The 27,367-nt window shown below is 41.9% G+C and overlaps 1 protein-coding gene and 1 long non-coding RNA gene across 2 annotated transcripts in view; one reads left to right on the top strand and one right to left on the bottom strand.

The window, feature by feature from the left end:
• LOC309345539 (IgGFc-binding protein-like) overlaps window positions 1-22,057 on the top strand; it is a 42,629-nt gene extending 20,572 nt beyond the window's left edge. Inside the window, exons 12-19 of the mRNA XM_081868613.1 lie at window positions 618-1,219; window positions 1,834-2,398; window positions 3,814-4,391; window positions 5,973-6,543; window positions 16,852-17,051; window positions 18,836-19,216; window positions 20,236-20,562; window positions 21,845-22,057. Coding sequence (XP_081724739.1) covers window positions 618-1,219; window positions 1,834-2,398; window positions 3,814-4,391; window positions 5,973-6,543; window positions 16,852-17,051; window positions 18,836-19,216; window positions 20,236-20,526 — 3,188 coding nt within the window. The 3' untranslated portion in view covers window positions 20,527-20,562; window positions 21,845-22,057. The remainder of the gene's footprint in view (window positions 1-617; window positions 1,220-1,833; window positions 2,399-3,813; window positions 4,392-5,972; window positions 6,544-16,851; window positions 17,052-18,835; window positions 19,217-20,235; window positions 20,563-21,844) is intronic.
• Window positions 22,058-25,225: 3,168 nt separating this feature from the next.
• On the bottom strand, window positions 25,226-25,771 carry LOC309346274. The gene is made up of 2 exons (XR_014158554.1): window positions 25,721-25,771; window positions 25,226-25,571 (listed from the first exon to the last, which is right to left on the bottom strand). It is a non-coding gene; the product is annotated as an uncharacterized lncRNA (long non-coding RNA).
• Window positions 25,772-27,367: the final 1,596 nt, after the last annotated feature.

The following is a 27,367-nucleotide window of genomic DNA, read 5'->3' on the forward strand; positions in this document are numbered from 1 at the left end:
ACCAGAAGTTCTACAATGTCTATCAGCCAGTAGCAAATACCTCTTTTCTGGGCAAGGTGCTTGGGGAGGTGGCGGCAGTCTAGCTTCATGCATGTTGGAGGAAGCTGATTACTTGGAACCATTCTGGTTTGGCTTCAGGCCAGGTCATGGCACTGAATGCAGGGAGTGCAATCCTGCTCATTCTCCTTGATTTTGATATCTCAGTGGCTTTCCATACTGTTGACCATGGGATCCTTCTGCAGCATAACATGGAGGGGGAGGTTTAGTAGCACTGTACTTCAGTGTTTCTGCTCCTATCTCTGGGGCCATTTCAAGAAAGTAGTCATGGGAGGCTTCTGTTCAGCACCATGGGAGTTGCCTGTGGTGTCCCACAGGGTTCAGTCTTGTTCCCCATTCTGTTTAACATGTATATATACAGAAGCTGACAACACTGATAGCCGAATCTTATTTTATGCTGGTACCCTCTACCTCTACCACACCAAAAAGCAGCTTTGTTTCATCCCTAAATTTCCAAAGTACCTGTACGTCTAACATGAATTACACCAGCTTTTGCCAACTTGAGGCTTTAGCACATTCTATCAGTAGTTAGACCCCCGCTGTTCTTCTCCTCCTTACAGCCTTGCCGTGCCCTCAGAATAGCCACTATGAGTTCTGTGGCAATGCCTGCCCTGCCAGCTGCGCCGACCGCAAGGCTCCCTCTGCCTGCAAACAGCCATGTGTGGAAACCTGCCAGTGCAACGATGGCTACGTCCTCAGCGTTGAGAAGTGTGTGCCTGTCGGGAGCTGTGGCTGCACCTACAATGGGCTCTACTACAAACCCGGAGAAGAATTCTGGGCTGATGAGACCTGCGGTTCCCGCTGCACATGTGATCCCACCCTGGGCATCGTGGTGTGCAAACCAGCTGGCTGCAAAGCTAGTGAGCAGTGCATTGTGGTCAACGGTGTCCGGGGCTGTCACTCCAGTGTTTCTGCTACATGCATAGCAACTGGGGACCCTCACTATACCACCTTTGATGGGAAGAAATTTGACTTCATGGGCACCTGCATCTACCAGCTGGCTGGGGTCTCGTCTAAGGACCCGACTCTCAAGCCTTTCACTGTCACTGTGGAGAACAACCACCGGAGCAGCAACACAGATGTTTCCTACACCAAGGTGGTGACTCTGAAAGTCTACAATGCAACCATCATGTTGAGCCAGGAGTATCCACAAAGAATCCAGGTACTGACATGGGCAATAGTTGGATGCATGTTTTGGTTCCTTGGGTCATCACAGGATCCTTTTAAATGGTGCCTGTGGCTCCAAGGGTGGAGTGCGGGGCTTGCCAATGTTGTAAACGTTTCATTTATTTCACAGAAGTTACACCCCACCTGATTGTAATGAAACCTCTGGGTGGTTTACATGAAATATTGGAACAGTTAGCTACAAGTGATTAGCACTGTTTTAAAAATGCTTAAAATTAATCATAGACTTAAGTGAATTTACAGCAAGTTGGCATCTATGCGTCTTACTAAGCTTGCCTAAGCCAAATTGTTTTAAACCAGCACCAAAAAGGATACAGTAAAGTTACCTACCTGATGTCAAGGGGCGGGAGGTTTCAAAGTGCAGGTGCTGCCACAGCAAAATACAATTTTCTTATGTAAACACTCATTGAAGTACCTCTTTCATTTTGACAGTGGTGATGGTTTTACTCAAAATATACCCATTGAAATTAATGGCTATAATTCAATCATGCTCATTAATTTAACTGTGTCTACTTATTTGGATGACTGGTGTTCACCAATGTTGGATACATACTATAGCAGTGGTGATGGTTCCTTTGCATCACATTCCAGGTTAATGGCATTTTTGTGAACCTGCCTTTCTACCAAGGAGACAAGATAAAGGCTTATATCAGTGGTGTTCATGGCTTCATCAAGACTGATTTTGACCTGATTGTCACCTTCGACTGGAACAGCTACGCCAGAGTCACTGTACCCAGTGCATACGCCAATGCCGTTGGTGGCCTCTGTGGCAACAACAACTTGAACCCCAATGATGACTTCATCATGAAGGATGGGAGACAAACGTCTAGCATATCCCAATTTGCAGAGAGCTGGAAGGTGGCGGAGGTCCCTGGTTGTACACCAGGTTGCACAGAGAATTGCCCACCATGTGAAGAGGCACAGAAACTCCCCTATAAGGGTGACCGATTCTGTGGGGTCCTCATCAAAAAGGACGGACCATTCAGGCAATGTCATCAGCTCATCGACCCAACACCCTACTTCACTGATTGCATCTTTGACGTCTGCCAGTATCGTGGCCGGCACAGCATTCTGTGTGATGCCATCAGTGTTTATGTGGCAGTGTGTCAGAACCTAGGAGCTGTGATTGAACCATGGAGATCTAACAATTTCTGCAGTAAGTATCACCTCCTGGTGCTGCTTTAGCATAGGAATATGAGGAGCAACCTAATGCCAAGTCAGAGCATTCTCTAGCATCTCAGACAGGGGCCCTTTCCTAGTTGTATCTGGATATACTAGGGATTAAACCGAGTACCTTTTACCCCTGCCATGTTTTGCTGTAGGGAGTTGTGTGCCAAATGTAAAGGTGCATGAGCCGAAAACAAATTGCACAAAACCTTGACAAGTGTAAAATTTGAGGTTTGGAAGTAAAATTTCTCCTCTCTCCAAATGTTTTTATTTCAGTACTAACTTGAATCATGCTCAGAGCAGGCTAACTATAAATATCGGAAATTCTACCTCAGGTCCATTCATTTCAGTGGGGAAACTTTGAGTACAGTTTAGTTGGATGCAACCCATAGTGTATAGATTTCAAAGACTACGTGGAATATTTCTTAATTTGTTTGATCCTCTGGACTTGTCAGCCAACATTTATGTCCTGGCATGTACAGACCACTTAAGAATTCAGATCCACCTGAAAGATCCACTCTGTTAAAAAGGTCATATAAGAAATTTGACATTAGATTTCAAGTGTTTTGAATTTACTGATCTCCGCATCAATTTCATTTCAACCCTAATCATTCATGCCCCTGGTTCAGATCTGTCCAATTTTTAGTCTTGATCCCAGAGAACAGCTGGGCAGCACTATCGATCTTAGTCTGATCCATCCAGACATTATGAATGGTGTTACATCTTTAATATCTGTGCTTGGTATTGTTCAGCAGTTTTAGGTGTTGCAGGACAAAGCCAGGTAGTAATAGAAGTAGTGATAGTAGTATTTGCACAGACAGACATCTATGTTGTTCAACTACTTCAGTAACATGGGAAATACAGTAAGCCCACAACTTATGCATGGGTTACATTCTGGGGATTGCACCAAAAGTCAAATTGCTTATAATCAAAACACATTTGAACAGGCAGGATATGAATTAATGAATTAATGAATTAATGAATTAATGAATTAATGAATTAATGAATTAATGAATTAATGAATTAATGAATTAATGAATTAATGAATTAATGAATTAATGAATTAATGAATTAATGGTGTGTGGAATTGCCAAAGTCATTCTTCCTGGAACCCGAGCCCCCTTTCCTCCCCCCTTTTCATTTATTTATTCTTATTTGCCAAGAGCATAAAGCGAAATGTGCACAAGTTAAATGCATGAAGTCGTGAGCTTGCCTTATGAGAAAGCTGTTTTCCAGTCAGACTAGGATCTGCTCTAACCAGCAGATGTCACTCTGTAGACAGAATCTGCAACAGAGCACAACAGACCTATTCAACTCCAGGTGTCCAAAGAACCAGGTGTCTGCCAAAATAACTTACATGCTAGCTTGAAATTCTCCACATTCTGTTCTTGTCCTTTCTTCTAGGCCTTGCCTGCTCACCGAACGCTCGCTACGAGCTCTGTGGGAACGGCTGCCCTGCCACTTGCCGTGGTCTCTCGGCTCCTGAGGGGTGTGTGACGTCCTGCAAGGAAGGATGCTATTGCAAGCCTGGGTTTGTCTTGAGTGGGGACCAGTGTGTCTCTGTTGGCAGTTGTGGCTGTGAGCACCAGGGCAACTACTACAAGAAGGGAGAGGTTTTCTACCCTGGTTCCTCTTGCCAGGAACGATGCCAATGTGCAGACAATGGAGTTGTCAAATGCCAGAAAATCTCCTGTGGGCCCCACGAGGAATGTAGGGTAAAGGATGGTGTCCCAGGCTGCCATGCAGTAGGGTGCGGGAAATGCAGTTTGGCTTTGGGCTCCCACTACGTAACTTTTGATGGACGGGCCTACAACTTCCAAGGAACCTGCACTTATACTTTAGCTAAATTGCAGGGGAAGAATTCTCAGCTGGCAAACTTCTCGGTGTTGGTGGAGAATGACAGGTCACTGACCAAGACGCTTATAGTCTCTTTTCATGGATACACTGCTGTCATTGAGAGGGCGATGAAATGGAAGCTCAAGGTAAGTCCTGTTCCAGGTTTTGTCTCTTCATGGTAGAAATGGTGACAAAGTTCACCTACAGTTTCAGGAGCCCTGGGGAGAACTTCATCTCCCATTGTCCCCCATTCCCTATCAGTAGATATTGACTAATCTGCTGATTTTGTTTTCCCTCCATTTCTCATTTCCCCCAAGTTCAGTTCTCCAGATTTCTGCAGCAATATGTGATTTTTTAAATTAAATTAATGTGATTTTTTAATTTAAAAAATCCTCATAGAAATCCATCAACATTTTAGTGATACGCAGTCTCGATTGCTCAAAGATTGTTAAAATTTAGAACTTCTTTAAATAATAAAATAAATAATATACACATTTTGGCAAGCAACATTCCCCAACAGAATGTATTTTCATATGTTATTCTGGCCAGTAAATTACATTTATGAACATTTCCCCCAAATATATGTGTTTTTATACACATGCATTGGTTGGAGAACTGCATTGTAAAATCTGGAGAATTGATCATTTCTTAGAGGAGCTGCATTTCATTTCATGTATTGTTTTTGGGAGGTGCAAATTCAGGAGTTCGCCTTTCAAATGCAAGCAAGAACAAATTTCTGCCGCATCACACTGTAAGCAAGTGTGGTGGGGAGGGGAGAAGGGTAGGAGAGGAAAACCTCTCTCTGCTTTCCCTTCCGTATTCTGTAGCTGTTGCTCCTGCTAAGTGGAGACACTGAGGGTATGGCTGCATGGATTTTGCACATGGGTTCATGCAATTCTACCATAGCTGTGGGATTTGATCCTGAGTGAGAACAGGCAAGCTCCATCCCTCAGTTCTTTCAAATAGACCTTAAGGATTTCCCTTTTGACTGTAGTCTTTAGTAGCTAACAAATTATGACTTGGGCTGTAGTAATGGTATTATGTGGGCTGGCTCTGAAATATTACAGTAGTGCTGGATTATTATTATTGTATGTTTTATGCTCGCTTTTAATGGTCTTGTTGAAGGAAACATTTAAAAGGGGGGTTTGATATTGTGCTTTGATATATTGATACTTGATGCATCAATATTGTGTTGTTATAGGGTTCCTTCAGATGACCTCCTTATTGAGCATCCATCCTGATTTTCTCGTACAAATCTTGTGCGCTGGCTAGACTATGTCTGATCTTCACTGAGCATTCGTTCTGATTTGTTTTCAGGCAGGTCATATGCCACCGAGTATTCATCCTAATTTGCTTGAGGGGCATTTACACATCTTCCTGTTAAACATTTGCTCATTCCACACATTTCTGTGGGTTTCCCCACCACTTTCCTACCTGAAAAAAGTCAATTTTTAAAAAAGTGGATTTCTTGCCCTGGGGAGAAAGCGTACTTTAATCTGCTTCAATTAAGCAAACTTAAATTTCTGGCATGTGTTTGAATCCTTCCTGCAGTAGCAGCCTGCAGTAGCAGCCTGCAGTAGCAGCCTGCAGACACCCTTAGTTCAAAAACTGTGTTAGGAGGTATCCCCCCCCCAAAAAAAAATGTGGTTGATAAATCCATTTAACAATAAATAATAGTAATTTAAAACTGTCCCCTTACATGGTCACCTTCTCTGTGGTTAATGCAGGTGGATGGACAGCTCTACACGCTGCCCATGAAGACAAAGGATGGGAAACTCTGGGCCAACCAGGAAGGCAATAATATCATTGTCCAGTCTGACTTTGGTCTCAAAGTCCTTTTTGATACCTTTTCATACATCTTGGTGTCTGTCCCCAGTAACTACCAGGGACATGTCACTGGCCTATGCGGTAATTTCAATAGTGACAGGACCGATGACTTTACTCTACCTACGGGGAAAAGCACCCAGAATGTGATCGAGTTTGGGGCCTCTTGGAAGGTTCCCATTGATGGTGTCAGATGCTCCGATGGTTGTGGAGATAAATGCCCCGTCTGTGATGCAGTCAAGACAGCGCCGTACCGACCTGAGAGTTCCTGTGGAATGATCCAAGCCCAATCCGGCCCCTTCAGGAACTGTCACTCCTTGGTAGACCCTACCGAATTCTTCAACCACTGTCTGTATGACATGTGTGCAGCCAATGGTGCCAGAGAAACTCTCTGTAGGAGCATCCAGGCCTACGTCACTGTATGTCAGGCTGCAGGAGTTACAATTGGAGCCTGGAGAACAAACAACTTCTGCCGTAAGTTTGCACAGCAACCTGAAGTACCACCTTCTTTTTTATCCCACCCACTCACACTGATGCTTAAAATATTCATTCTGCTATATTAGACAAGATGTTGCTCTGCATGTGCTGCTGGACTACAGCTCCCAACAACTCTGGCCATTGACCATGTTGACTTGGGCTGATGGGAACTGGAGTCCAAAAACAACTGTAGGGCACCATATTGGCTACTCCACTATGTCAGAATAGACAGCCACTTTGATATATGCCATTGGGAGGAGCACAGTGGGAGAACATGGTCAACATTTAAATCAGCATTTCATATTCTCCAACATTTCTCCAGTGAAAATAGGGATGTCCTGCTCCATAATAATAATAACAATAATTTTATTATTTATACCCCACGCATCTCACTGGGTTGCCCCAGCCACTCAAGGTGGCTTCCAATATACATAAAAACACAATAAAACATTAAACTTTTAAAAAACTTCCTTATACAGGGCTGCCTTCAGATGTCTTCTAAAGGTTGTATAGTTACTTATCTCCTTGGCTCGGCGGTCACATAACTCCATTCCCTCCAATGAAAATAGGGATGAAAATAGGGATGTCCTAAAGAAAAGCAAGGCATTCTGGGATCAAATCAGAAACTGGGATGGCTTCTGTAAATCCGGGACTGTCCCTGGAAAATATTTTTTTTTTTTATAAATATTTATTAAAGTTTTTAAATATAAATGCACAAATAATAAACAGTCTTACTTCTATCACAGACATAATTTCATCACTTCTTTGGACTTCCTCACGTCTCCCGCTCCCATTTACATCGTTAAAAGTTTTTTCCAAACAAATTATCAACTTGTTTACAATCTCATATCCACTCATTCAAATATAATCTAGCACTTCTTCCAAAAAATTTTATATTTTCTTTAGTCTCACTTATCATCAAATTTCAAATCTAATTTAGTGGTGGCCAGTTTTTTATAATCTAGCATCCTTCTTAGCATTCAACCAAATTACAATGTTTTTGTAGATACTTCTTGAATTTCTCCCAGTCTTCCTCCATCTTCTCTTCTCCCAGGTTACGGATTCTGCCTGTCATCTCGGCCAGTTGCATATAGTCCATCAGTTGCATCTGCCACTCTTCCAGTGTGGGTAGATCTTGAGTTTTCCAGTTTTTTGCGATGAGTATCCTTGCTGCCGTTGTTGCATACATAAAGAATGTTCGGTCCTTCTTTAACACCTTCTGGCCGACAATACCCAGAAGGAAGGCCTCTGGTTTCTTAGTGAAGGTATACTTAAATACCTTTTTCAGCTCATTATATATCATTTCCCAGAAGACCTTCACCTTAGGGCATGTCCACCAGAGGTGAAAGAATGTTCCTTCGTTTTCTTTACATTTCCAACATTTATTATCAGACGAATGGTATATTTTGGCAAGTTTAACTGGGGTCATGTACCATCTATATATCATTTTCATTACATTTTCCTTCAGAGCATTACATGCGGTGAAGTTCAGCCCAGTGGTCCACAACCTTTCCCAGTCCTCAAACATAATGTTATGCCCAATGTCCTGTGCCCATTTTATCATAACCGATTTAACCATTTCGTCTTGTGTATTCCATTTTAACAGCAGGTTATACATTCTTGATAATACCTTAGTCTTTGGTTCTAACAATTCAGTTTCTAACTTCGATTTCTCCACCTGGAACCCTAACTTTTTATCATTTTTAAAAACTTCTTTAATCTGAGCATAATGTAACCAGTCTCGCACCTTATCCTTCATTTTCTCCAAACTCTGCAATTTCCAGTTGTCTCCATCTTTTTCTAATATTTCCCAATATTTTGGCCATTTAGCCTCCATATTGGGTCTTTTTAGGGCCTTAGCCTCCAGAGGTGAGAGCCACCTTGGAGTTTTATTTTCCAGTAAGTCTTTGTATTTTGTCCAGACATTAAACACTGCTTTCCTGACAATATGGTTCTTAAAGGCCTTATTGATCTTAACTTTGTCATACCATAGGTATGCATGCCAACCAAAAGCATTGTTAAAACCTTCCAAGTCCAACACGTCAGTGTCTTCGAGAAGTAGCCAGTCTTTTAGCCAGCAAAAAGCTGCGGCTTCATAGTACAACTTTAAGTCTGGCAGGGCAAAGCCCCCTCTTTCTTTCGCATCTGTTAATATCTTAAACTTAATTCTGGGCTTTTTGCCCTGCCAGACAAATCTGGATATATCTTTCTGCCACTTCCGGAAGCACTCCGTTTTGTCCACGATCTGTAATGTTTGAAACAAAAACAACATTTTTGGCAATACATTCATCTTGATAGCAGCAATTCGGCCTAACAAAGAAAGCTTCAATTTTGTCCAACTATCCAAGTCTCTCTTAATTTCAGACCAACATTTTTCATAATTATCCTTAAATAGACTCAGGTTTTTTGCTGTTATGTTTACCCCTAGGTATTTTACTTTTTTAACCATAGTTAGTTCTGTTTCTCTCTGAAACCTTTCCGACTCTGTATCTGTCAAATTTTTTCCCAACACTTTAGTTTTCTGTTTATTTAATTTAAATCCTGCCACCCGACCAAAATCCTGTATCAGTTGTAATACTCTTTTCGTACTAGATTCTGGCTCCTGCAGAGTCAAAACTAGGTCATCTGCAAAAGCTTTCAATTTGTATTGTTTCGCTCCGACCTGAATCCCTTCCACCAACCGGTCCCCTCTGATCAAGTTCAAGAGCACCTCCAGAACCGAAATAAATAACAAAGGGGAAATCGGGCAGCCTTGTCGTGTTCCTTTTTCAATTTTGAACTCTTCTGTGACCACATTGTTAACTATTAGTTTAGCCTTTTGTTCTGAATATATTGCGTCAATCCCATTCTCAAACCCCCGTCCCACTCCCATTTCATTCAAATTTCCCTTCATAAATTTCCAAGAAATATTGTCAAAGGCCTTCTCCGCGTCTATAAAAATTAACACTGCTTTTGTATTTATATCTGTTTGCAAAAGTTCCAAAACGTCAATAATGTTCCTAGTATTTGCAAACATATGTCTACCTGGGAGAAAGCCTGCCTGGTCTTTATGAATTACTTCATTAAGAACTCTTTTAAATCTACTTGCCAAAATGTCTGCAAATATTTTGTAATCCACATTCAGAAGGGAGATGGGACGATAGTTTTTAAGTTGTGTCTTTTCAGCTTCGGATTTTGGTATCAATGTGATAAAAGCTTCCTTCCACGATTCCGGCGCCTTCTTCCCTTCCATAATTTCATTACAGACCTCCATCAATGGTTGGATCAGATAGTCTTTTAGTGTCTTATAATACTTGGAGGTCAGACCGTCTGGCCCTGGATGTCCCTGGAAAATAGGGACACTTGGAGGGTCTGGCATTTAGATCAGGGTGAGAAATGAGACCCTCCACACTGCTCCATTTGGCCTATTAAGCCATTTTGGTTAAACTACACTCATTTGCCCTACATAGACCTGATATCAGCTATGATGTCAGGTGTGGCACAGGTAAGAATGAGGCTTGGCCAAAAGGGGCTTTGCAGGCCCTGCTAACTGAGTCATGGTTTTCCAGGAGTTTTGGAAGTACTTTGCAAGCTTTGCACATTGTGCCTGGCATTTGAAAAGCACTGAGCATAGGACTTACAAACCGCTTTGTGCAAGTGCTTTCCAAATGCTCCACCACCAGCTGGAAGCACTGTGTGCTTCCCAGTCCCGTGTCAATTTGCAGATTGATGGGTGTTTGGGACATACTAGGCAAAGCGCTTTGCAAGCTTTTTCAACTTTGACACTTGTGAAGCACCTGACATCATTATGACATCAGATGATGGGCAGGTAGGAGGTCCCACTCACCTGTCAAAGTTGTCCTGCGGGGTTGGGGAAAATAAAGCTCTGGCCTGCTTCTCCAGCCCTCATTTTGACGATGCAGCACCTATGTCCTTTTATTGCTGCCCTTAAAAATAATCCCTGATACAGGACAGTAAAGCAGCCAGAGATGGAACGGTGAGTGGAGAGGTGTCCTATATGGATGAAATGCTTCAGAATTTAAGAATGGTTAGCTGTACCTGCCTGAACTGTTCCTGCCTCTTTTTTTTTTTTTTTTGCATTTTAAATTTTTTTATTAATTTCATTCTAAATACAATATATCCGAAATACAGAACTTTCCATTCATTTTTGACTTCCTTCAGCGACGTTGACATTCCTTCGAATTTGAGTCTTTGAAACACATTCCATCCTTACATATTGCCATACATATCTCCCTTTATACATTATTTCGATTTGAACAATACTTGTTAATTCTTTACAGTGCCTCTTTAAAACCCACTAGCGTTGTATTTACAAAACATTTATTCTCCAGATAACCCACAAATTTCCCCCAATCTTCAATAAACTTTTGATCTTTTAGGTATCTTAATTTCCCTGTCAATTTATCCAACTCAGCATACTCTGTCAGTTTTGCTCTCCACTCTGCAACTGTTGGCATTTCTTCCTGCTTCCACCTCTGGGCTATCACAATTCTGGCTGCTGTGACCGCGTACTGGAATAGTTTACAATCCTTTCTCCTGATGTCCTTTCCCATAATACAAAGTAGAAAAGCTTCTGGTTTTTTAACAAAAGTGTAACCTAGCATCTTTTTCAGTTCATTATATACGTCCTCCCAGAAGCTTTTAACTTTCTTGCACTCCCACCATTGATGATAAAACGTCCCCTCCATAAGTTTACACTTCCAACACTTATTGTCTATCTTATACATCTTAGCTAATTTTACAGGAGTCATATACCACCTGTATTGCATCTTCATTACATTTTCTTTTAGTAGTGTACAGGCTGTAAACTTTATATTCACTCTCCACAGCTTTTCCCAATCTTCCATTTGGATGTTATACCTTAAATCCCTTGCCCATTGTACCATCACTGACTTCACTTCCTCATCCTTCGTATTCCACTCCAGCAGTAGTTTATACATTTTGGAAAGGTTTTTGTAATCACTATTTATTATCTCTTTTTGGAATATTGATTCTTTTTCTACGTATCCTCTTTCCTTCACCTCTGTTTTAAACATCTCATTTATCTGGAAGTAATGCAGCCAACCTTGTGTGAGCATTTTGACCTGGTCGTATGGTTTAACTTTCCACTTCCCTCCTTCATATACAACCATATCTTCATACTTCCCCCATTTTTCCTTCATGTTAACTTTCTTTACACCTATCATCTCCTGTGGGGACAACCAGTGTGGTGTTCTTGGTTCTAATATATTTTTATATCTGTCCCAAACCTCTATTAATGGTCCTTTAAAAATGTGGCTACCAAATCCCCTATGCACTCTCTTTTTATCCTTCCATAAATACGCGTGCCACCCAAACCTGTTGTTGTACCCCTCCAAATCTAATAACTCTTTGTTCTCTAACTTTACCCAATCTTTTAACCAACACAGACATGCTGCTTCGTAATAAAGTCTCATGTCTGGTAAGGCGAAGCCCCCTCTTTCTGTTACGTCTGTTAACAACTTAAATTTAATTCTTGGTTTCTTCCCCTCCCAGACATATCTGGAAATCGCTTTTTGCCATTCTTTGAAGTCCTTTGTTCCTTTTAAAATGGGCAATGTTTGGAACAGGAACAACAACCTGGGTAGCAGCATCATCTTCACCATGGAGATTCTTCCCCAGAATGATAGTTTCATCCTGGTCCAGAGCGTCAGATCTTTTTTAATTTTATTCCACACCGGTACATAGTTATTTTGGTATAGGTCGATGTTTTTGTTGGTAATCCAGATACCTAAATATTTTATCTTTCTGACAACCTCAATTTCAGTTTGTTGTTGCAGTGTTGTAACCTTATCTTGCTCCATATTTTTAATAATCATCTTGGTCTTACTCTTATTCAATTTGAAACCTGCAAGATTCCCGAATTGTTCGACCTCGTCCAGAAACGCCCTTATACTTTCTATAGGTTCTTCCACCGTTAAGACCACATCATCTGCATAGGCTTTAACCTTATACTCATTAAGGCCTAAAGTTACCCCTTTAATTTGTTTGTTTTGTCTGATTACATTCAGTAACACCTCCAAAACCGTTATAAAGAGCAGAGGCGAGAGCGGGCAGCCCTGCCTCATTCCTTTACATATTTTTATATCCTCAGTAATCACATTATTAATTATCAATCTCGCCTTCTGCTCTGTGTAAATTGCCTTTATCCCATTTAAGAACTTTTGTCCCACCTCCATAGCTTCCAAATTCTTTAACATAAATTCCCAAATTACATTATCGAAGGCTTTCTCCGCGTCTAAGAAAATTAAACTTGCTGGTTTGTCACATCTATCAGAAAGGTACTCAATGATGTTAACTATATTTCTCGTATTGTTTCTTATAAACCTTCCAGGAAGAAAGCCCGCTTGGTCTTCATGTATCAACTTTATTAATATCTTTTTTAATCTTTTAGCCAAAACTCCAGCGAATATTTTATAGTCCGTATTTAATAGGGAGATGGGTCTATAGTTCTTGATTTGAGTTAGGTCCGAGTCTTGTTTTGGGATGATTGTGATAAGGGCCTCTTTCCAGGAGCCAGGGATGTCTTTTCCTGTCAAGATGTTATTCATTACATCAGTTAGCGGCGTCATTAACGTGTCTTTCATTTCTTTATAGTAACTTGAAGTAAACCCATCTGGGCCCGGGGCCTTTCCTCTTTTTAATTCTTTTATCACTTCTTCTACCTCTTCTCTACGAATTGGGACATTTAGCTGTTCTCTTTGATTTGATGACATCTTCTTCACCATCTTTTCTTTTAGGTATCTTTCTATTTTTCTCTTATTGTTCCTTTCCTTGAACCTATACAGTTGCTCATAGAAATCCTGAAATCCTTTTCTAATTTCTTTCGAATCAGTTGTTTCTTTTCCATTTATTATTATTTTACTAATTGTATTTTGCTCTTTCCTTTTTTTGACTTGCCACGCAAGCCATTTTCCTGACTTATTTGCATATTCAAAGTTTTTTTGTCTTAATCTTTTGATATTCCACTCAACCTCCTTATTAATTATCATTGCGAATTGCGTTTGAAGGGATTTTATTTCCTGCATTATCTTTTCGTTGTTTGGTTTTTTAATCAGTTTTTGTTCATAGTCCATAATCTGTCCCAAAATCTCTTTTGACCTCTTTTCCTTAATCTTGTTTTTCAGTGCGTTTTGTTGGATGAAGAGGCCCCTCATTACAGCTTTACTTGCATCCCACACCGTACTTGTTTTCACCCCTTTATCTAAGTTATCCAAAAAGTATTCCGCTAATTTCTTCCGTATTCTTTCAGTAAATTTTTGATCATCCCATAGATTATCATTTAGTCTCCATCTAAAAGTCCGTTCTTCTACTCCCTTCATCTCCATTTCTATTGGGTTATGGTCTGATATAACTTTGGCCTGAATTTCAATTTTCTTTATTCTTGGTGTCAGCTCACTCGATATCCATATTTGGTCAAGTCTTGAAAACGACTGATTCGGTTCCGAATGATAAGTGAATTGTTTCTCTAGGGGGTGTTTCAACCTCCATATATCTATTAAGTTGTAATTTTTAATCAACGTAAAAAAGGTCTTGGGAAGTTTTCCTTCATTGTTCTTTGATTTTCTTAATCTGTCCATTTCAGTAGAGGTCACATCATTCATGTCTCCCATTATAATAATTTTCTGGTCCGCATATTCAAATAACTTTTCTTCCAATGAGCTAAAAAATTGTGTCTTATTTCCATTAGGTGCATAAATCCCTACTATTATCATTGTTTCACCTTGCCAGCGAATGCGCACCGCAATTATTCTCCCTTCCTCATCCTTAAATAGTTGGTGAGCTTCGATTTTATTTTTAATATAGAGTACTACTCCCCTTTTTTTCTCTTTATCTGAGGAGATAAATTCATTCCCTAGCCTCCTATTGATCAAAATTTTCCTGTGTTTCTTAGCCACATGTGTCTCTTGAAGGCATATGACATCTAGATTTTTCTTTTTTAATATATGCTCAATACCGTTCCGTTTCTTCTTATCGTTCATCCCATTGATGTTCCAACTCCATAATTTTAGTGTCATTTTTTTTTTTTTTTAAAGAGTTAACCACTAGTTAGATTTGGGTTTAAGTTTAAGTTTTTAGCTAAAGCCTTTCTGTTTCTTCTTCTTCTTCCTCTTCTTCGTCTTCCTCCAACTTTCTTCTAATCTGTTCTTCCTCTTCTCCCAGCTCTGAGTCCTCCCTCTGTCTTGTTCCACCTTCAGCTCCTTTCAGTTCCTCCTCTCCTTGTTGAAGTTCTTTGTATCTTCTGGTAAACTTTCCTATTTCCTCTGGGCTTGTTAATCTTCTTTTGACTCCTTTATAGAAAAAAGAAACGCCCTCCGGAAATTCCCAGCGGAAATCTATCCTGTTTTTTTTAAGCAGTTGCACCAGTGGTTTATAAGATTCTCTCCGTTTCAAGAGTCTTATAGGTATATCTTTGAAAATAATTACGTAGTTCCCGTCAATGTACAGTCTCTTCTCTCTGTTCCTCTGTAGAATCAAATTTCTCATCTCCCTATCTTTAAATGTGATTAGGCAATCCCCAGGAAATCTCTTTACTTTACTTGACTTAATTTTCATCCTGTAGGCATTTTGTATTGTCTTTGCCACCTCCTCTTCCTCTAACTCCATCCATTGTGCTATCTCTTTTATTAATCTTTCCTTTATATTTTCATTTTGTAGTTCCGGGATCTGTCTAAATCTTAAGTTCACTTCTCTTTGTTTTAATTCATTCATCGCGATAGAATCTTTTAATTCTTCCTGTGTTTTACTTAAATCTGCTATTTCATTTTTCATTTTTTCTTCTTCTCTTTTCATTTCTTTCATTTCCTGTTTAGTCTTTTTAAATCCCTCGTCTACTCTTTTCGCTACTTCTTTAATCTGTCCTTTAAGCTCGCTTACTGTCTCCTCGATTTTCTTGTCCATTTTTCCAATTTTGTTGTCTACCTGTTCTAGTTTTGTCTCTAAATTTTTCTCACTTTGCTTTATTTCTGCAAACATCCTCAATATTTCTGTTCTAAATTCTGTTTCTTGTTTTGATGCTCTCCTATCTGTTGGGGTTCCCCCCTCCGTCCCTTTTTTTTGATTGTATGACATTATCACTGGTCTCTGAATAACAAATATTCCTCTAAACTATACCTGTCTAATATTCTTATCCTTACTAATTACAAATACTATATTTGACCACCAATGAGCATATATCGAGTCTCAAACATCTGCCATCATATGCCAATAATAGAGAACATAACTACTAATAGTAAAAGTCAAAAAGAAAACCAAATCAAAAAAGCCAGAGCACGGGATAGTGCCTCCAGTTCCCCTCTATTTATAGTATTTGGTCTGTTATCTCTAGCCCCCCCCCAATGTTAAGGCAAGTTGTATGATCGCTGATTCTTAAAAATAGTCAATTTGTAGTCTTCTTGCCCCTATTCGGGCTAATCCAACCGTGATCTTCTTGCCCCTATTCGGGCTAATCCAACCAGGGTCTTAATGACCGTGGACCTTCTTTATGGATTTATGAGTCCGTGCCAGTCCCAATAATGATGATAAATAGCGATATGACGGCAGTACTTAAAGCTTCATATATAGTCCAAATTTAGATATCAATTTTAATATATTAACTGTTTTCAAGTTACCTATTCTTTACTAATAAAAATTCGTATTCAGAGATATTAGTCTAGCAAGTAAAGTGAGATTTCTGCAAAGCTATCGCTTTACCGGTAGTCCAAAAAAAAAGAAAGTCCAGGAGAGACTCAGCTAGAAATTTCCTCAGTTATCAAATAAGGCAGTGCAGTGTTAAGCACCTACCTTCGTGATAGATGGTCTATTTTCGCCCCCGAGAGAGTTTCTTATTTAGCTTTCCGAACAAAAAAAAAAAAAAAAAAAGTGGAAGAAGAGTGGCCACACAGCAAACATACGGTAGTAGGGTGAGGTAGCCCCCCAACGCTAGGGGTTATTTTATGATGTTTTATACCCCCAAAGTTAAACGTTTTTCCTTTTTTTTAAAGCCACTTAGATATGGCGTCTGCAGCTCCGTTCCTTTTCTGCCTTCCTTTCCTCCGCAATTAATATGGCGTCGGAGAGTCTTCTCACTGTTTAACTTTTCCACAGGGTTCTAAACGACGATCTTCTCTATATTTTCCGGGGTCTCCTACACTCTAGAGACTGGGTTCCCCTCTATCACGCCTCTTCTCTGCTCCCTCTTGACTCCCCCCTTTCCTTTAGAAAGAAAGGGTTTCTTTTTAAACTTTTAACTTATAAGTCCTGTTCCTGCCTCCTATAACCCCTGGTCCTCTCTCTCCTTCTTCTCAGCTCTCACTTGCCCGCCCAACAGCCACTACAAGTTGTGTGCAAGGACCTGTGGTTCCACCTGTACCAGCTTGTTCACTCCGGGCCAATGCTCAAAGAAATGTTTTGAAGGTTGTCAGTGTGACAGTGGCTACCTGTTTGACGGTGACAGGTGCGTGGCAATAGAGAACTGTGGCTGCGTGCATGAGGGGCGCTACATCAAGGTAAGTCCAGCACTTGTGGAAACTGTTGTGTCTGTGCATATGTGTGTGCCACTTTAAGACCTCACGCACACTTCCCTTTGCCCTGCTGCTTTCCACCAGGAAAACCCACGGTTTAGCACTAAATTGGAACAAATGGCAATTAGGTATTCTGCAGATTGCTCCAATTTAGCATTATAGAAAGGGTTTTCCAAGGGGAAGAGGTGGGGCAAAGGCAAAACAGCTTGGAAAGCACAGGACAAGTGGAAAACATCTAGGCAAGGGACAAGCGGAAGTCTACATGAGCCCTTAGTGAGTCTGCAAGGGCTAGTATCTCTTCCCTCCATCGGATTGCCACTCATGCATTGCTTTGTGCTGAACTCAAATTTTCACAACAGTAACATAGGTGAATGTACCAGTATATGCATGCTTGTAAGTGAGGGGCTTGAAGGAGCACACCATGTCAAAGGGTGGTTGTCACCTTCTCATACCCACCTCAGCCTCATAAAGGACAGCTGGTGAGGCTGACAGCAGCAGCAAAACACAGAGAGACGAAAAGGAGGAAGAGTTGCTGATAAAGGCCAAGATTGTGGAGCAAAGGAGATACAATAAGAATATAGGGAGGCAGCCTCTGGCCCAGCAAAACTGCTGGGACAGAGTACTAAAGGAGAGAGGGAGGACAGCAAGAGAAAGCTGGCTGTTGCAGAGGCCAAGGAAGGAGGCTGAGGGAAGCAGATGTGAGAGGAGCAGCTGGGAAGGAGAAAGAGATGGGTGGTGAGGGAGACCTGAGGTTATAACAAAGGTAACTAAGAAGGCCTGCACATCACAGCAGAAAACCTTTGATAAGAAAAGCGCTTTCCTCCTTGAGGAGTTGAGGAGCCAAGAGGTGGAACCTGTAATAAGCAACTGGCTCTGTGAAAATCCTTGGAGATGATGGACACAAGAAAACTTAACATCTGAAATAATTAGTATTATTTGAGTAGGAATACAATACATTGCACCAGAGTGCGAGAGGGTTAGGCACACCACTGATCTGCACTGAACTGTTGATGGGCAATAACTCCTGTTTTGCCTTTTTATGGTTCTTTATACTGGACAGTAGACAGGCCTTCAAACAGAGGACTGCAAAGGAGGACAGATGGGCACTCTATTCCTTGTCCAGGTTGTGCTCCAACAGAGCTATATAACCTCAGCTATATAACAAAGCTTTATTTGACCCCTGAAGAACAGGGTTTCACCTCCAAACATGTTGAGCACAAAGGAGTTAGTGAGAGGATGGATGGACTGAGTCCAGACCTGCCCACTGTATTTGGGGAGGGGAAGTTATTTGCTTCCATTTTGGACTTTGACAAGGGGCCAGAAAAATCTGAAAGGCTTCTGGGACTTTGTGTGATCCTGATAATGTTATATGCAGCATGCTATGACATATAAATCTGGACCCTTTGAAGAATCCAGATTAGATTCTTCCCTATTCTCTGCCCCATTGAATGTTGTTAACAGGGATAGATATATCTGTCTCTTTCTGGTCTATGTCAGTTTCACATCCATTGATTAGCATGGCATAGAGTTCATGCGAAAATAGTATGAAACGTATTAAAGTACAAAATCTGACCTATTTTAATATCCATTTTACTATCAATTTATCATTTATGCAGCACTGGTGTACTAGATTGTAGCTTTATAGAGGTAATTATAAGTACTCAGGCTTGTACATGTTGAATTAAAAATAATAATATTTTAAAACATTTGCATTTAAATTTTAATTCTTTTTTCTCCCCTCCCTCTCTCTTGGGCTGTAAATCTTACAGGCTGGAGAGAATATTGTCTCAGAAGACTGCCTGAAAAAATGCACCTGCCGCCCATCAGGCCAACTGGTTTGTGCAGAAAACAGTTGCCAGCAAGGAGAAATCTGTGCCCTCCATAACGGTGTGCGCGGTTGCATAAGGCCAAACGGAGAGTGTGCCGTCCTCCCTGGAGCACACGTGACTTCCTTTGACGGTGTCTCTGGGAAAATTCTATATCTAGGGGCTTATGAGGTTGCAACCCTTTGCAATGGCAGTGACCCCTCTTGGTTCAAGATCGTGGCAGTTGTCGACAAACACGACAGCTGGGATTTGCCAGCAGTGACAACGATACATGTATTTTTCAAAGGCCTGTTTCTCACTGTAAAACCGAACAAGGAGGCATGGGTAAGTTCCCGGTGCAGGATCCTGGCTTGCGTCCAATGTTAGTCACACACAATGGACAGGACTAACTTAGGTCCATTCATTTCAGTGGATCGACCCTGAGTAGATTCAATGTTGTGCTGCCCAAGTGCAAAGCCTTGCTAGGCTTTCACCAACAGAGCAACAGGCTTCTTTAAGCAACTAGTCATCCTGGCCAAGGTGAGAGATGCTGGGAATTGTAGTTGAGCAGCATCCAGAGATCACATTGACCAAAGCAGGAGAGGGTAAACTGAGGCCATCCAGTCATCTCTATCTGGCCCATGGGACTCTTCCTGGGTCACTTCCCCTTCCTTGGCCACACCTCTTATCATAGCACTTCAGCAGGAATAATGCACATGGGTTGCCTAGATGGATAATAGAGAAGGGACATCATATTCAATCATCATCCCTTTATTATTATACCCTGTCTGTCTGACTGGGTTGCCCAAGCTACTCTGGACTGCTTCCAACATATATGTATATAAAAAATTAACATAATTATAGCCTACACTGTGGATTAAACCACAGAGCCTAGGACTTGCCGATCAGAAGGTTGGCGGTTCGAATCCCCGTGACGGGGTGAGCTCCCGTTGCTCGGTACCAGCTCCTGCCAACCTAGCAGTTTGAAAGCACGTCAAAGTGCAAGTAGATAAATAGGTACTGCTCCAGCGGGAGGGTAAATGGTGTTTCCATGTGCTGCTCTGGTTCACCAGAAGCGGCTTAGTCATGCTGGCCACATGCTGGCTCCCTCGGCCAGTAAAGCAAGATGAGCACCGCAACCCCAGAATCGGGCACGACTGGACCTAATGGTATGGGGTCCCTTTACCTTTTATACAAAGATAAGTGTGTGGCCATCCATTGCCTTGGCTCTTTTGCCTCTGGTCCCACCCACTACTGGCACGTGGCCCCCCCATAAGGGAATGTGGCCCTCAGGCTGAAAAGGTTTCCCTGCCCTGCTCCACCCATTAACCCAACACCTTTCTCCCTCCTTTTCTGCACTTTAGGCCAATGGGCGCAAAATTACGCTCCCAGCAAAGGTCTCTGAAGATGCCCACATGAGCCTCTCTCAAGACGGGATAACTATTCATTTGGCCTCTGAAGTAAAAATTCTGCTCGGACCTCGTGGGGAAATGAAGGTGAAAGTCTGTAAAAGCCTGGCAGGAAAGCTCTGTGCCTCCTGCGGGAACTTCAATGGAAATCGCTCTGATGACCTGAAGCTGCCCAGTGGGAAGGTAGCAAGAAGCTTGTCTGAGGTCATTGCTGTCTGGAAGGAGGGGGAATTCTGTGCTAAGTGAGCGGCTCTGAGAAAGGTCTTTGACCAAAGAGGACATGTAAGTGTTGCAATTATTCTAACAAGTATATATACCTATTAAGAAGTCATTATGCTTTCTGAAAAAATTGATTTCAAATATCAGTGTATTTATCCATACATACTCTATGTCTAAAAGCAATCCATTTGCATGTTGCAAGTGTGGTCATATCTTCTATCCTTCATGAGCCAGTGTGGTGTAGTGGTTAAGAGCGATAGATTCGTAATCTGGTGAACCGGGTTCGATTCCCCGCTCCTCCACATGCAGCTGCTGGGTGACCTTGGGCCAGTCACACTTCTCTGAAGTCTCTCAGCCCCACTCACCTCACGGAGTGTTTGTTGTGGGGGAGGAAGGGAAAGGAGATTGTGAGCCGCTTTGAGACTCCTTCGGGTAGTGATAAAGCGGGATATCAAATCCAAACTCTTCTTCATTCAGAGGTGGGCATGGTACACTGGTACCTTGGTTCTTGAACTTAATCTGTTCCGGGAGTCTGTTTGACTGTTCCGAGAGTCTGTTTCAGAAACCAAGGCACGGCTTCCGATTGGCTGCATGAGCATCCTGCACTTAAGCAGAAGCTGTGTCGGATGTTTGGCTTCTGAAAAATGTTCGCAAACCAGAACACTCACTTCTGGGTTTGCGGCATTTGGGAGCCAATTTGTTTGGCAACTAAGCCGTTCGGGAACCAAGGCACGACTGTATTATCTTTCCAATGTATCAGTATCAGTCTTTTAGCAGAAGTAAGGCCATGGAAAGTTGCTCATTAGCTAAAAAGGCACTCAGAGCAGTTTTCAAAAATTGGTTATTAAATCCCTGCCTGCAGACTTGCAGTCTAAAAGGTCATGACACAAAAGGGGCGAAACCAAGAATAAGAGGAAGGATGGAAAACTCAAATGCAGACTCAACTCTTCGAGTTACGGGTCTTGGGGTTTTCTAAGTTCTTGTCTTTTAAAAAGAGCAGCTCTCCCTGGAAGCATCCTTCCATCCCAGATCAAATCTAGGAGCAGAGAAGGTGACAGTGTCCAGGTCAGGAGGACAAGGCAGCTCCTGCCATGCACCCTTTCCCCAGAGAGCAGGCTGGATGGCAGGCAGCCTGTCCCTACAGACAGAAAAAATAGCATCTGGTAGCAAACAGCACGTTGTAAAACCAGGAGTAATTGATTAATTACACTCAGAGAGCAAAGTCATTGCAAATTGAGCCGTTACGTGTTAAATAAAATTCTACAGTGCTGCGGGAAGCATTGGGAAGATTCTCACTGAGACATAAATACACTCACATTGCCTTCTTCACAATTTTCTCTTCTAGTGAGGCCTAAAAAGTGCCTGAAGCAAAATGAACCCCTCCCTATGCTGCTTCTGGGAGAAACTTCGCATTTAAGCTCTGGGGCAAAATTTCTTGGTATGGCATATTCCCTGGCTTCACAGTTCAATGTTGCTCAACCTGTTATCAAGTTTACTTTGACTGCCTAATAAAATGATGGCACTTTTGCTTAAGAATCAATAAAGCTTTTTTTTTTTTTTTTTCAAACTTCACTTTGTTGGCATGATTTTAACTCTGGGAATATGCAGAGATGTGAGAGGTCTGGTAGGAAGGCGATGTTCAAGCAAGAAGGCAAGGAAGCAATATGATCTAGAGCAGTGTTCTTCAACCTTAAGTCCACAGAGCTTGTTGGACTACTCTTCACCATAAGGTCCAAGGGCAGACTACAATGCACAGTTGTAAAAACCGCTACAATTATTTGCGAAACAAAAACATTCCAAATGGAACAGAACGGTTAATAAATGCAGCAGAAAAGGTGTGTCCCACAAAACATTGCTTTATATAAAAGCGATATAAAATAAATAGCCATATAAAATACATGCATAAAGCAGTATAAAATATAAATAAAGCAATATAAAATATGCTAGGTTCCCTAAAATAAGCAGCACATATACAAATACAGTGGTGCCTCGCAAGACGAAATTAATCCGTTCCGCGAGTCTCTTCGTCTTGCGGTTTTTTCGTCTTGCGAAGCACGGCTATTAGCAGCTTAGCGGCTTAGCGGCTTTAAGAAAAAGGAAACAAACTCGCAAGAACTCGCAAGACGTTTCGCCTTGCGAAGCAAGCTCATAGGGAAATTCGTCTTGCGGAACGACTCAAAAAACGGAAAACTCTTTCGTCTTGCGCGTTTTTCGTCTTGCGACGCATTCGTCTTGCGAGGTACCACTGTAACAGTGGTACCTCGGGTTAAGTATTTAATTTGTTCCAGAGGTCCGTTCTTAACCTGAAACTGTTCTTAACCTGAAGCACCACTTTAGTTAATGGGGCCTCCTGCTGCTGCTGCGCTGCCGGAGCACGATTTCTGTTCTTATCCTGAAGCAAAGTTCTTAAACCGAGGTACTACTTCCAGGTTACCGGAGTCTGTAACCCGAGGCGTATGTAACCTGAAGCATATGTAACCCAAGGTACCACTGTACATACAACAGTACATATCACAGTTTCAAAATAAAAAAAGGTAAAAGACCACTGACAGTTAATTCCAGTCACAAATGACTTTGGGATTGTGGTGCTCATCTCACTTGACTGGCCGAGGGAGCCGACGTTTGTCTGCAGACACTTTTTCCAGGTCATGTGGCCAGCATGACTAAGCCGCTTCTGGAGAAACCAGAGCAGCACACTGAAATGCCGTTTACCTTCCTACTAGAGCGGCACCTATTTATCTACTTGCACTTTGACGTGCTTTCGAACTGCTAGGTTGGCAGGAGCTGGGACCGAGAAATGGGAGCTCACCCCATCGCAGGGATTCGAACTGCCAAGCCCAAGACTCAGTGGTTTACACCACAGCGCCCCCCCCCCCGCATCTCATAACAGTGGTGCATTAATACCCATATCCATCTCTCTAAGTCTCCCAAATACCGTCCCACTTCATTCATTTCTTCCCCTTTGCTCACATTTTCCTTTCGTTTCCACAATTATAAATTATTTTGTTATGTTCAACAGAGACCACTATTCGTCAGCTGTTCCCTCAGGGCACCATCTGTTTCCACTCCCCTTCTTGCAAATAATGATGAACAAATGTTGGCTCTGGGGTATGTAATGGTCCGTACAGGCTTGAGACTTCTACTCTGGGATCAGTCCAGCGGAATCCTGAACCTCCTCTTACGCAAACCCATGAAATTTGGCTTCCACACTTTTTTGTTGAACTTGGCAAGAACCTCGCCGAAATCTGTTGGTTTGGAATGGGCGGCTGAGACTCAGCTCAGTCTAGGGACTGAGTTGGCCATGGTCACTTTGGTGGATGACATTTACAGATGTGTGTGCTCCACTATGGCCACATGCACCATGCCATTCATTTGAAGTACACTTAACACACATTTCATAGAATCATAGAGTTGGAAGGGAACCTGGGGATCATCTAGTCCAACCCCCTGCAATACAGGAACATGCAGCTGTCCCTTACGGGGACTGAACCTGCAACCATGGCATTATCAGCACCATGCTCTAAGCAACTGAGCTATTTGAAGTGCATGACTTCTCCCAGTGAGTCCCTGGAACTATAATTTACAAGTAGAACTATGAGAGGCCCCAGTCTGATATCCTGCAGACCCACAGCCTTTTGAAGGGGTTGCCAACCTGGTGCTTGCAGGAACCAATACATTTCCGAGCACAATTCAAAGTGTTGGTGCTGACCTTTAAAGCCCTAAACGGCTTTGGTCCTGTATACCTGAAGGAGCATTTCCACCCCCATCGTTCAGCCTGGACACTGAGATCCAGCGCTGAGGGCCTTCTGGCGCTTCCCTCATTGCGAGAAGTGAGGTTACAGGGAACCAGACAGAGGGCCTTCTTGGTAGTGGCGCCCACCCTGTGGAACACCCTCCCTTCAGATGTGAAGTAAATAAGCAGCTATCCTATCTTTAAAAGACATCTGAATTCAGCCCTGTTCAGGGAAGTTTTTAATATTTAACGCTGTACTGTTTTTAACACTTGATTGGGAGCCGCCCAGAGTGGCTGGGGAAACTCAGCCAGATGGGCGGGGTATAAATAATAAATTATTATTATTATAACCAGGGTGCCTGCGAAAGTTTTAATTGGTGGCCCTGGGCAGAGATCTCAAACAGTGTGCTTTCTTTCTTTTCTTTTCTTTTCTTTTTTTAAAGTCTTTTTTTAAAAGTGTGATGCAAACATTCATTGCAGGCGATTGGACTAGATGACCCTCATGGACCCTTCCAACTCTACAGTTCTACGATTCTGTAATTCTATGAGAGGATGGCTACTCTTCTAAGTGGTTTCTGTCAAAGGAGCTCGGGTAGCTGTTCCACCTCACCAGTGCCAGATTTACGTATAAGCTAAACAAGCTATAGCTTAGGACCCTACTCTTTTGGGGGCCCCCAAAAAAATTAAAGGAAAAAAACTGGATGCACATTTCCAAAATATAAGATACAAAACAAATAAAATAAAACCTACATATAGCAACAGTTTTTTGTGTTGTGTAGGCTCCTATGTTGCAAATATGGGCCCCACCTGCTAGCCTGCTCTCTAAAATATCACTGGTTTGCTCATTTCTATATATAGGGTACCTACATTCTGCATGGACTGGTTGCATGGTGTTACGGTAAAATCTGGGTGCGAGGCTGCTCTGCCACCCAGCTCGTCGGACTAAGTCCGCGAGTCCCTGCGGAGGAAAATGAGCTCAGCCGGAGACAGGAGCAAGCTGCAGAAGATCCAAGTTTATTGCACAACAGGTTCAAGGCGAGATTGAACAGCGAGAAAGGGGTGACATGAACTTTTGAAACTTCCCTCCATGTCCCAGAATACAGTGCAAAATACATCCCAGTTACATCATGAATACATTAAGAAGAGGTTGGGTTACACAGATTACATCATGAATACTTTAAGAAGAGGTTGGGTTACACAGGATTAACATATGGAGGAGGGAGGGGGGAATATGCAGAGCTGGAGATATGCGCAGATAAGCACATCCTGAGTACCTGTGATGAGAAGACAATGGTCCATGTACGCATAGTCTGCCACCTGGCATTGCCCGGAGGAAAGGCTTGGCAGAGTGATTTCACAGGATTAGGGTCTTGACACCTTGCTTGAGGGATTATGGAGGACAGGAGAGGTGTCATGGAGTCCTAGAGAAATTGAGCAAATTGGCACGTTGATTTTCTATGAATTTTATAGATTTTAGTCCCTTTTGACATTGACAATTGGAAATAAATGGATATATTGTAGCGAAGAAGAAGGTGAAGAAGACATCCCCCCCCTTCCGTATCACATGGCAAAATGTCATAATGGCTTTTGATACCTATTAGGTCCATAAATCACCATATAGCATATATTCAACACAAAAACAGTGACAATTTGGTGTTGACAAAGGACGGCTAGACATATAAAGGGCCCCATTACCTTCAGTAGCTTAGGGCCTCATCAAACCTAAATCCGGCCCTGCACCTCACAGTGTTTTTAGCCAGTAGCTGCTCAGGCACAGAGCTTTAAAGTGTGAGACCTTTGCCTAGGAAGCACGGGACAAAAGGTAAATGTAGATGAGCCCTCCTTTTGCTAAATACCTCTATCCCTGGTAAACTCCTTTTTTCTACCACAGGGATGGAGAACCTGTGGCCTTCCAAGTCTTCTTAAACTACAACTCCCATCACTCCTGGCTGTTGCCCATACCGGCGGGGGCTGATGGGAGTCCAACAACATCTGGGAGCCACAACTTTCCCTTCACTGTGTATCAGAGAAGTATCAACAGACTCAGGATATATTCGATCCGAAACCAGCATGATCAAGTATTCCAAAAGGACTGGAGTAAATTTATACGATATTTGAAATATTACTCTAAGCAATTTAACATCACTAGCAGGGTTGTCTGAAGACTTGTAATGAGAAACTTTCTCCCTTTTTATTTTAACCTAAATTTTAATGTATTTTTGTAATGAGTAAAACTAGAATTGGAAAACGTATAAAATGCAATGATATAAAGTTGATTTTGAAAACCATAAGGTGGGAGGGAAGGAAGTCGATGGGCTCTAAAGAACCAGAGAGGTAAAGTGGATAACAATGATATGATTGTATATTATTAAATGGAAAACTAATAGAAATTATATACAAAAATGGGAATAACACTTGTAGTTTAATGGTGAATTTTGGACACTATGGAGATGTAAAAGATTTGGATTATCATAAAAGATGCAGGAGGAAATGATTAACAATAGGACCCACAAAGGGGAGGAGGGAAGTCCAGGAGATTCTTTGGAATCTTGTTTTATGTTGTATGTTGGATATGTGTTTGTAAAATTTTAATCTGAAAAACCAAATAAATTAATTTTTTTAAAATGAACTGGAGTATTGTGAAGGAAGGTATGCCTGAATGACTAGTGAACAGGGCTTTGTTTTTAGATGGAGATGCAATTATTTAAATCAGATATTTTTTGCAGTAAGCCCACATGAAAATTGCAACCAATATCCTAATTGGTTCCAAGAGAGGAAAAAGGGATGGTTTGCTTTGGTCATTGGGTCTGGGCGGCTTGAGGTGTACGTCTTCAGGCTTCAGTGGGAATCTCGTATACGTGAGTAGGATGTCAGGTGTTTTATTTGTCTAACACCTTCAGCTAACACAGGAGAGGTTTCTGTTTAACTCCATCCTCTGGCAATGTAAACTTACACAGTGATTTACAAGCAATGCATATTCCCCAGGGAGAGCTTTGGCTGAGAGCCACAAACCACAGAATAATAGGCTCTCTGAAACTTCGTAGTGAGCGGTTAAATTCCAGTCAAAAACTGATCTTCCGGGACAAGTCCCTAGGTCAGGAAATTAAATATATTTCCTTCATCATTCCGCACATT

Source organism: Podarcis erhardii, assembly GCF_964252035.2.
Source record: "Podarcis erhardii genome assembly, chromosome: 7".
Classification (NCBI taxonomy): domain Eukaryota; kingdom Metazoa; phylum Chordata; class Lepidosauria; order Squamata; family Lacertidae; genus Podarcis; species Podarcis erhardii.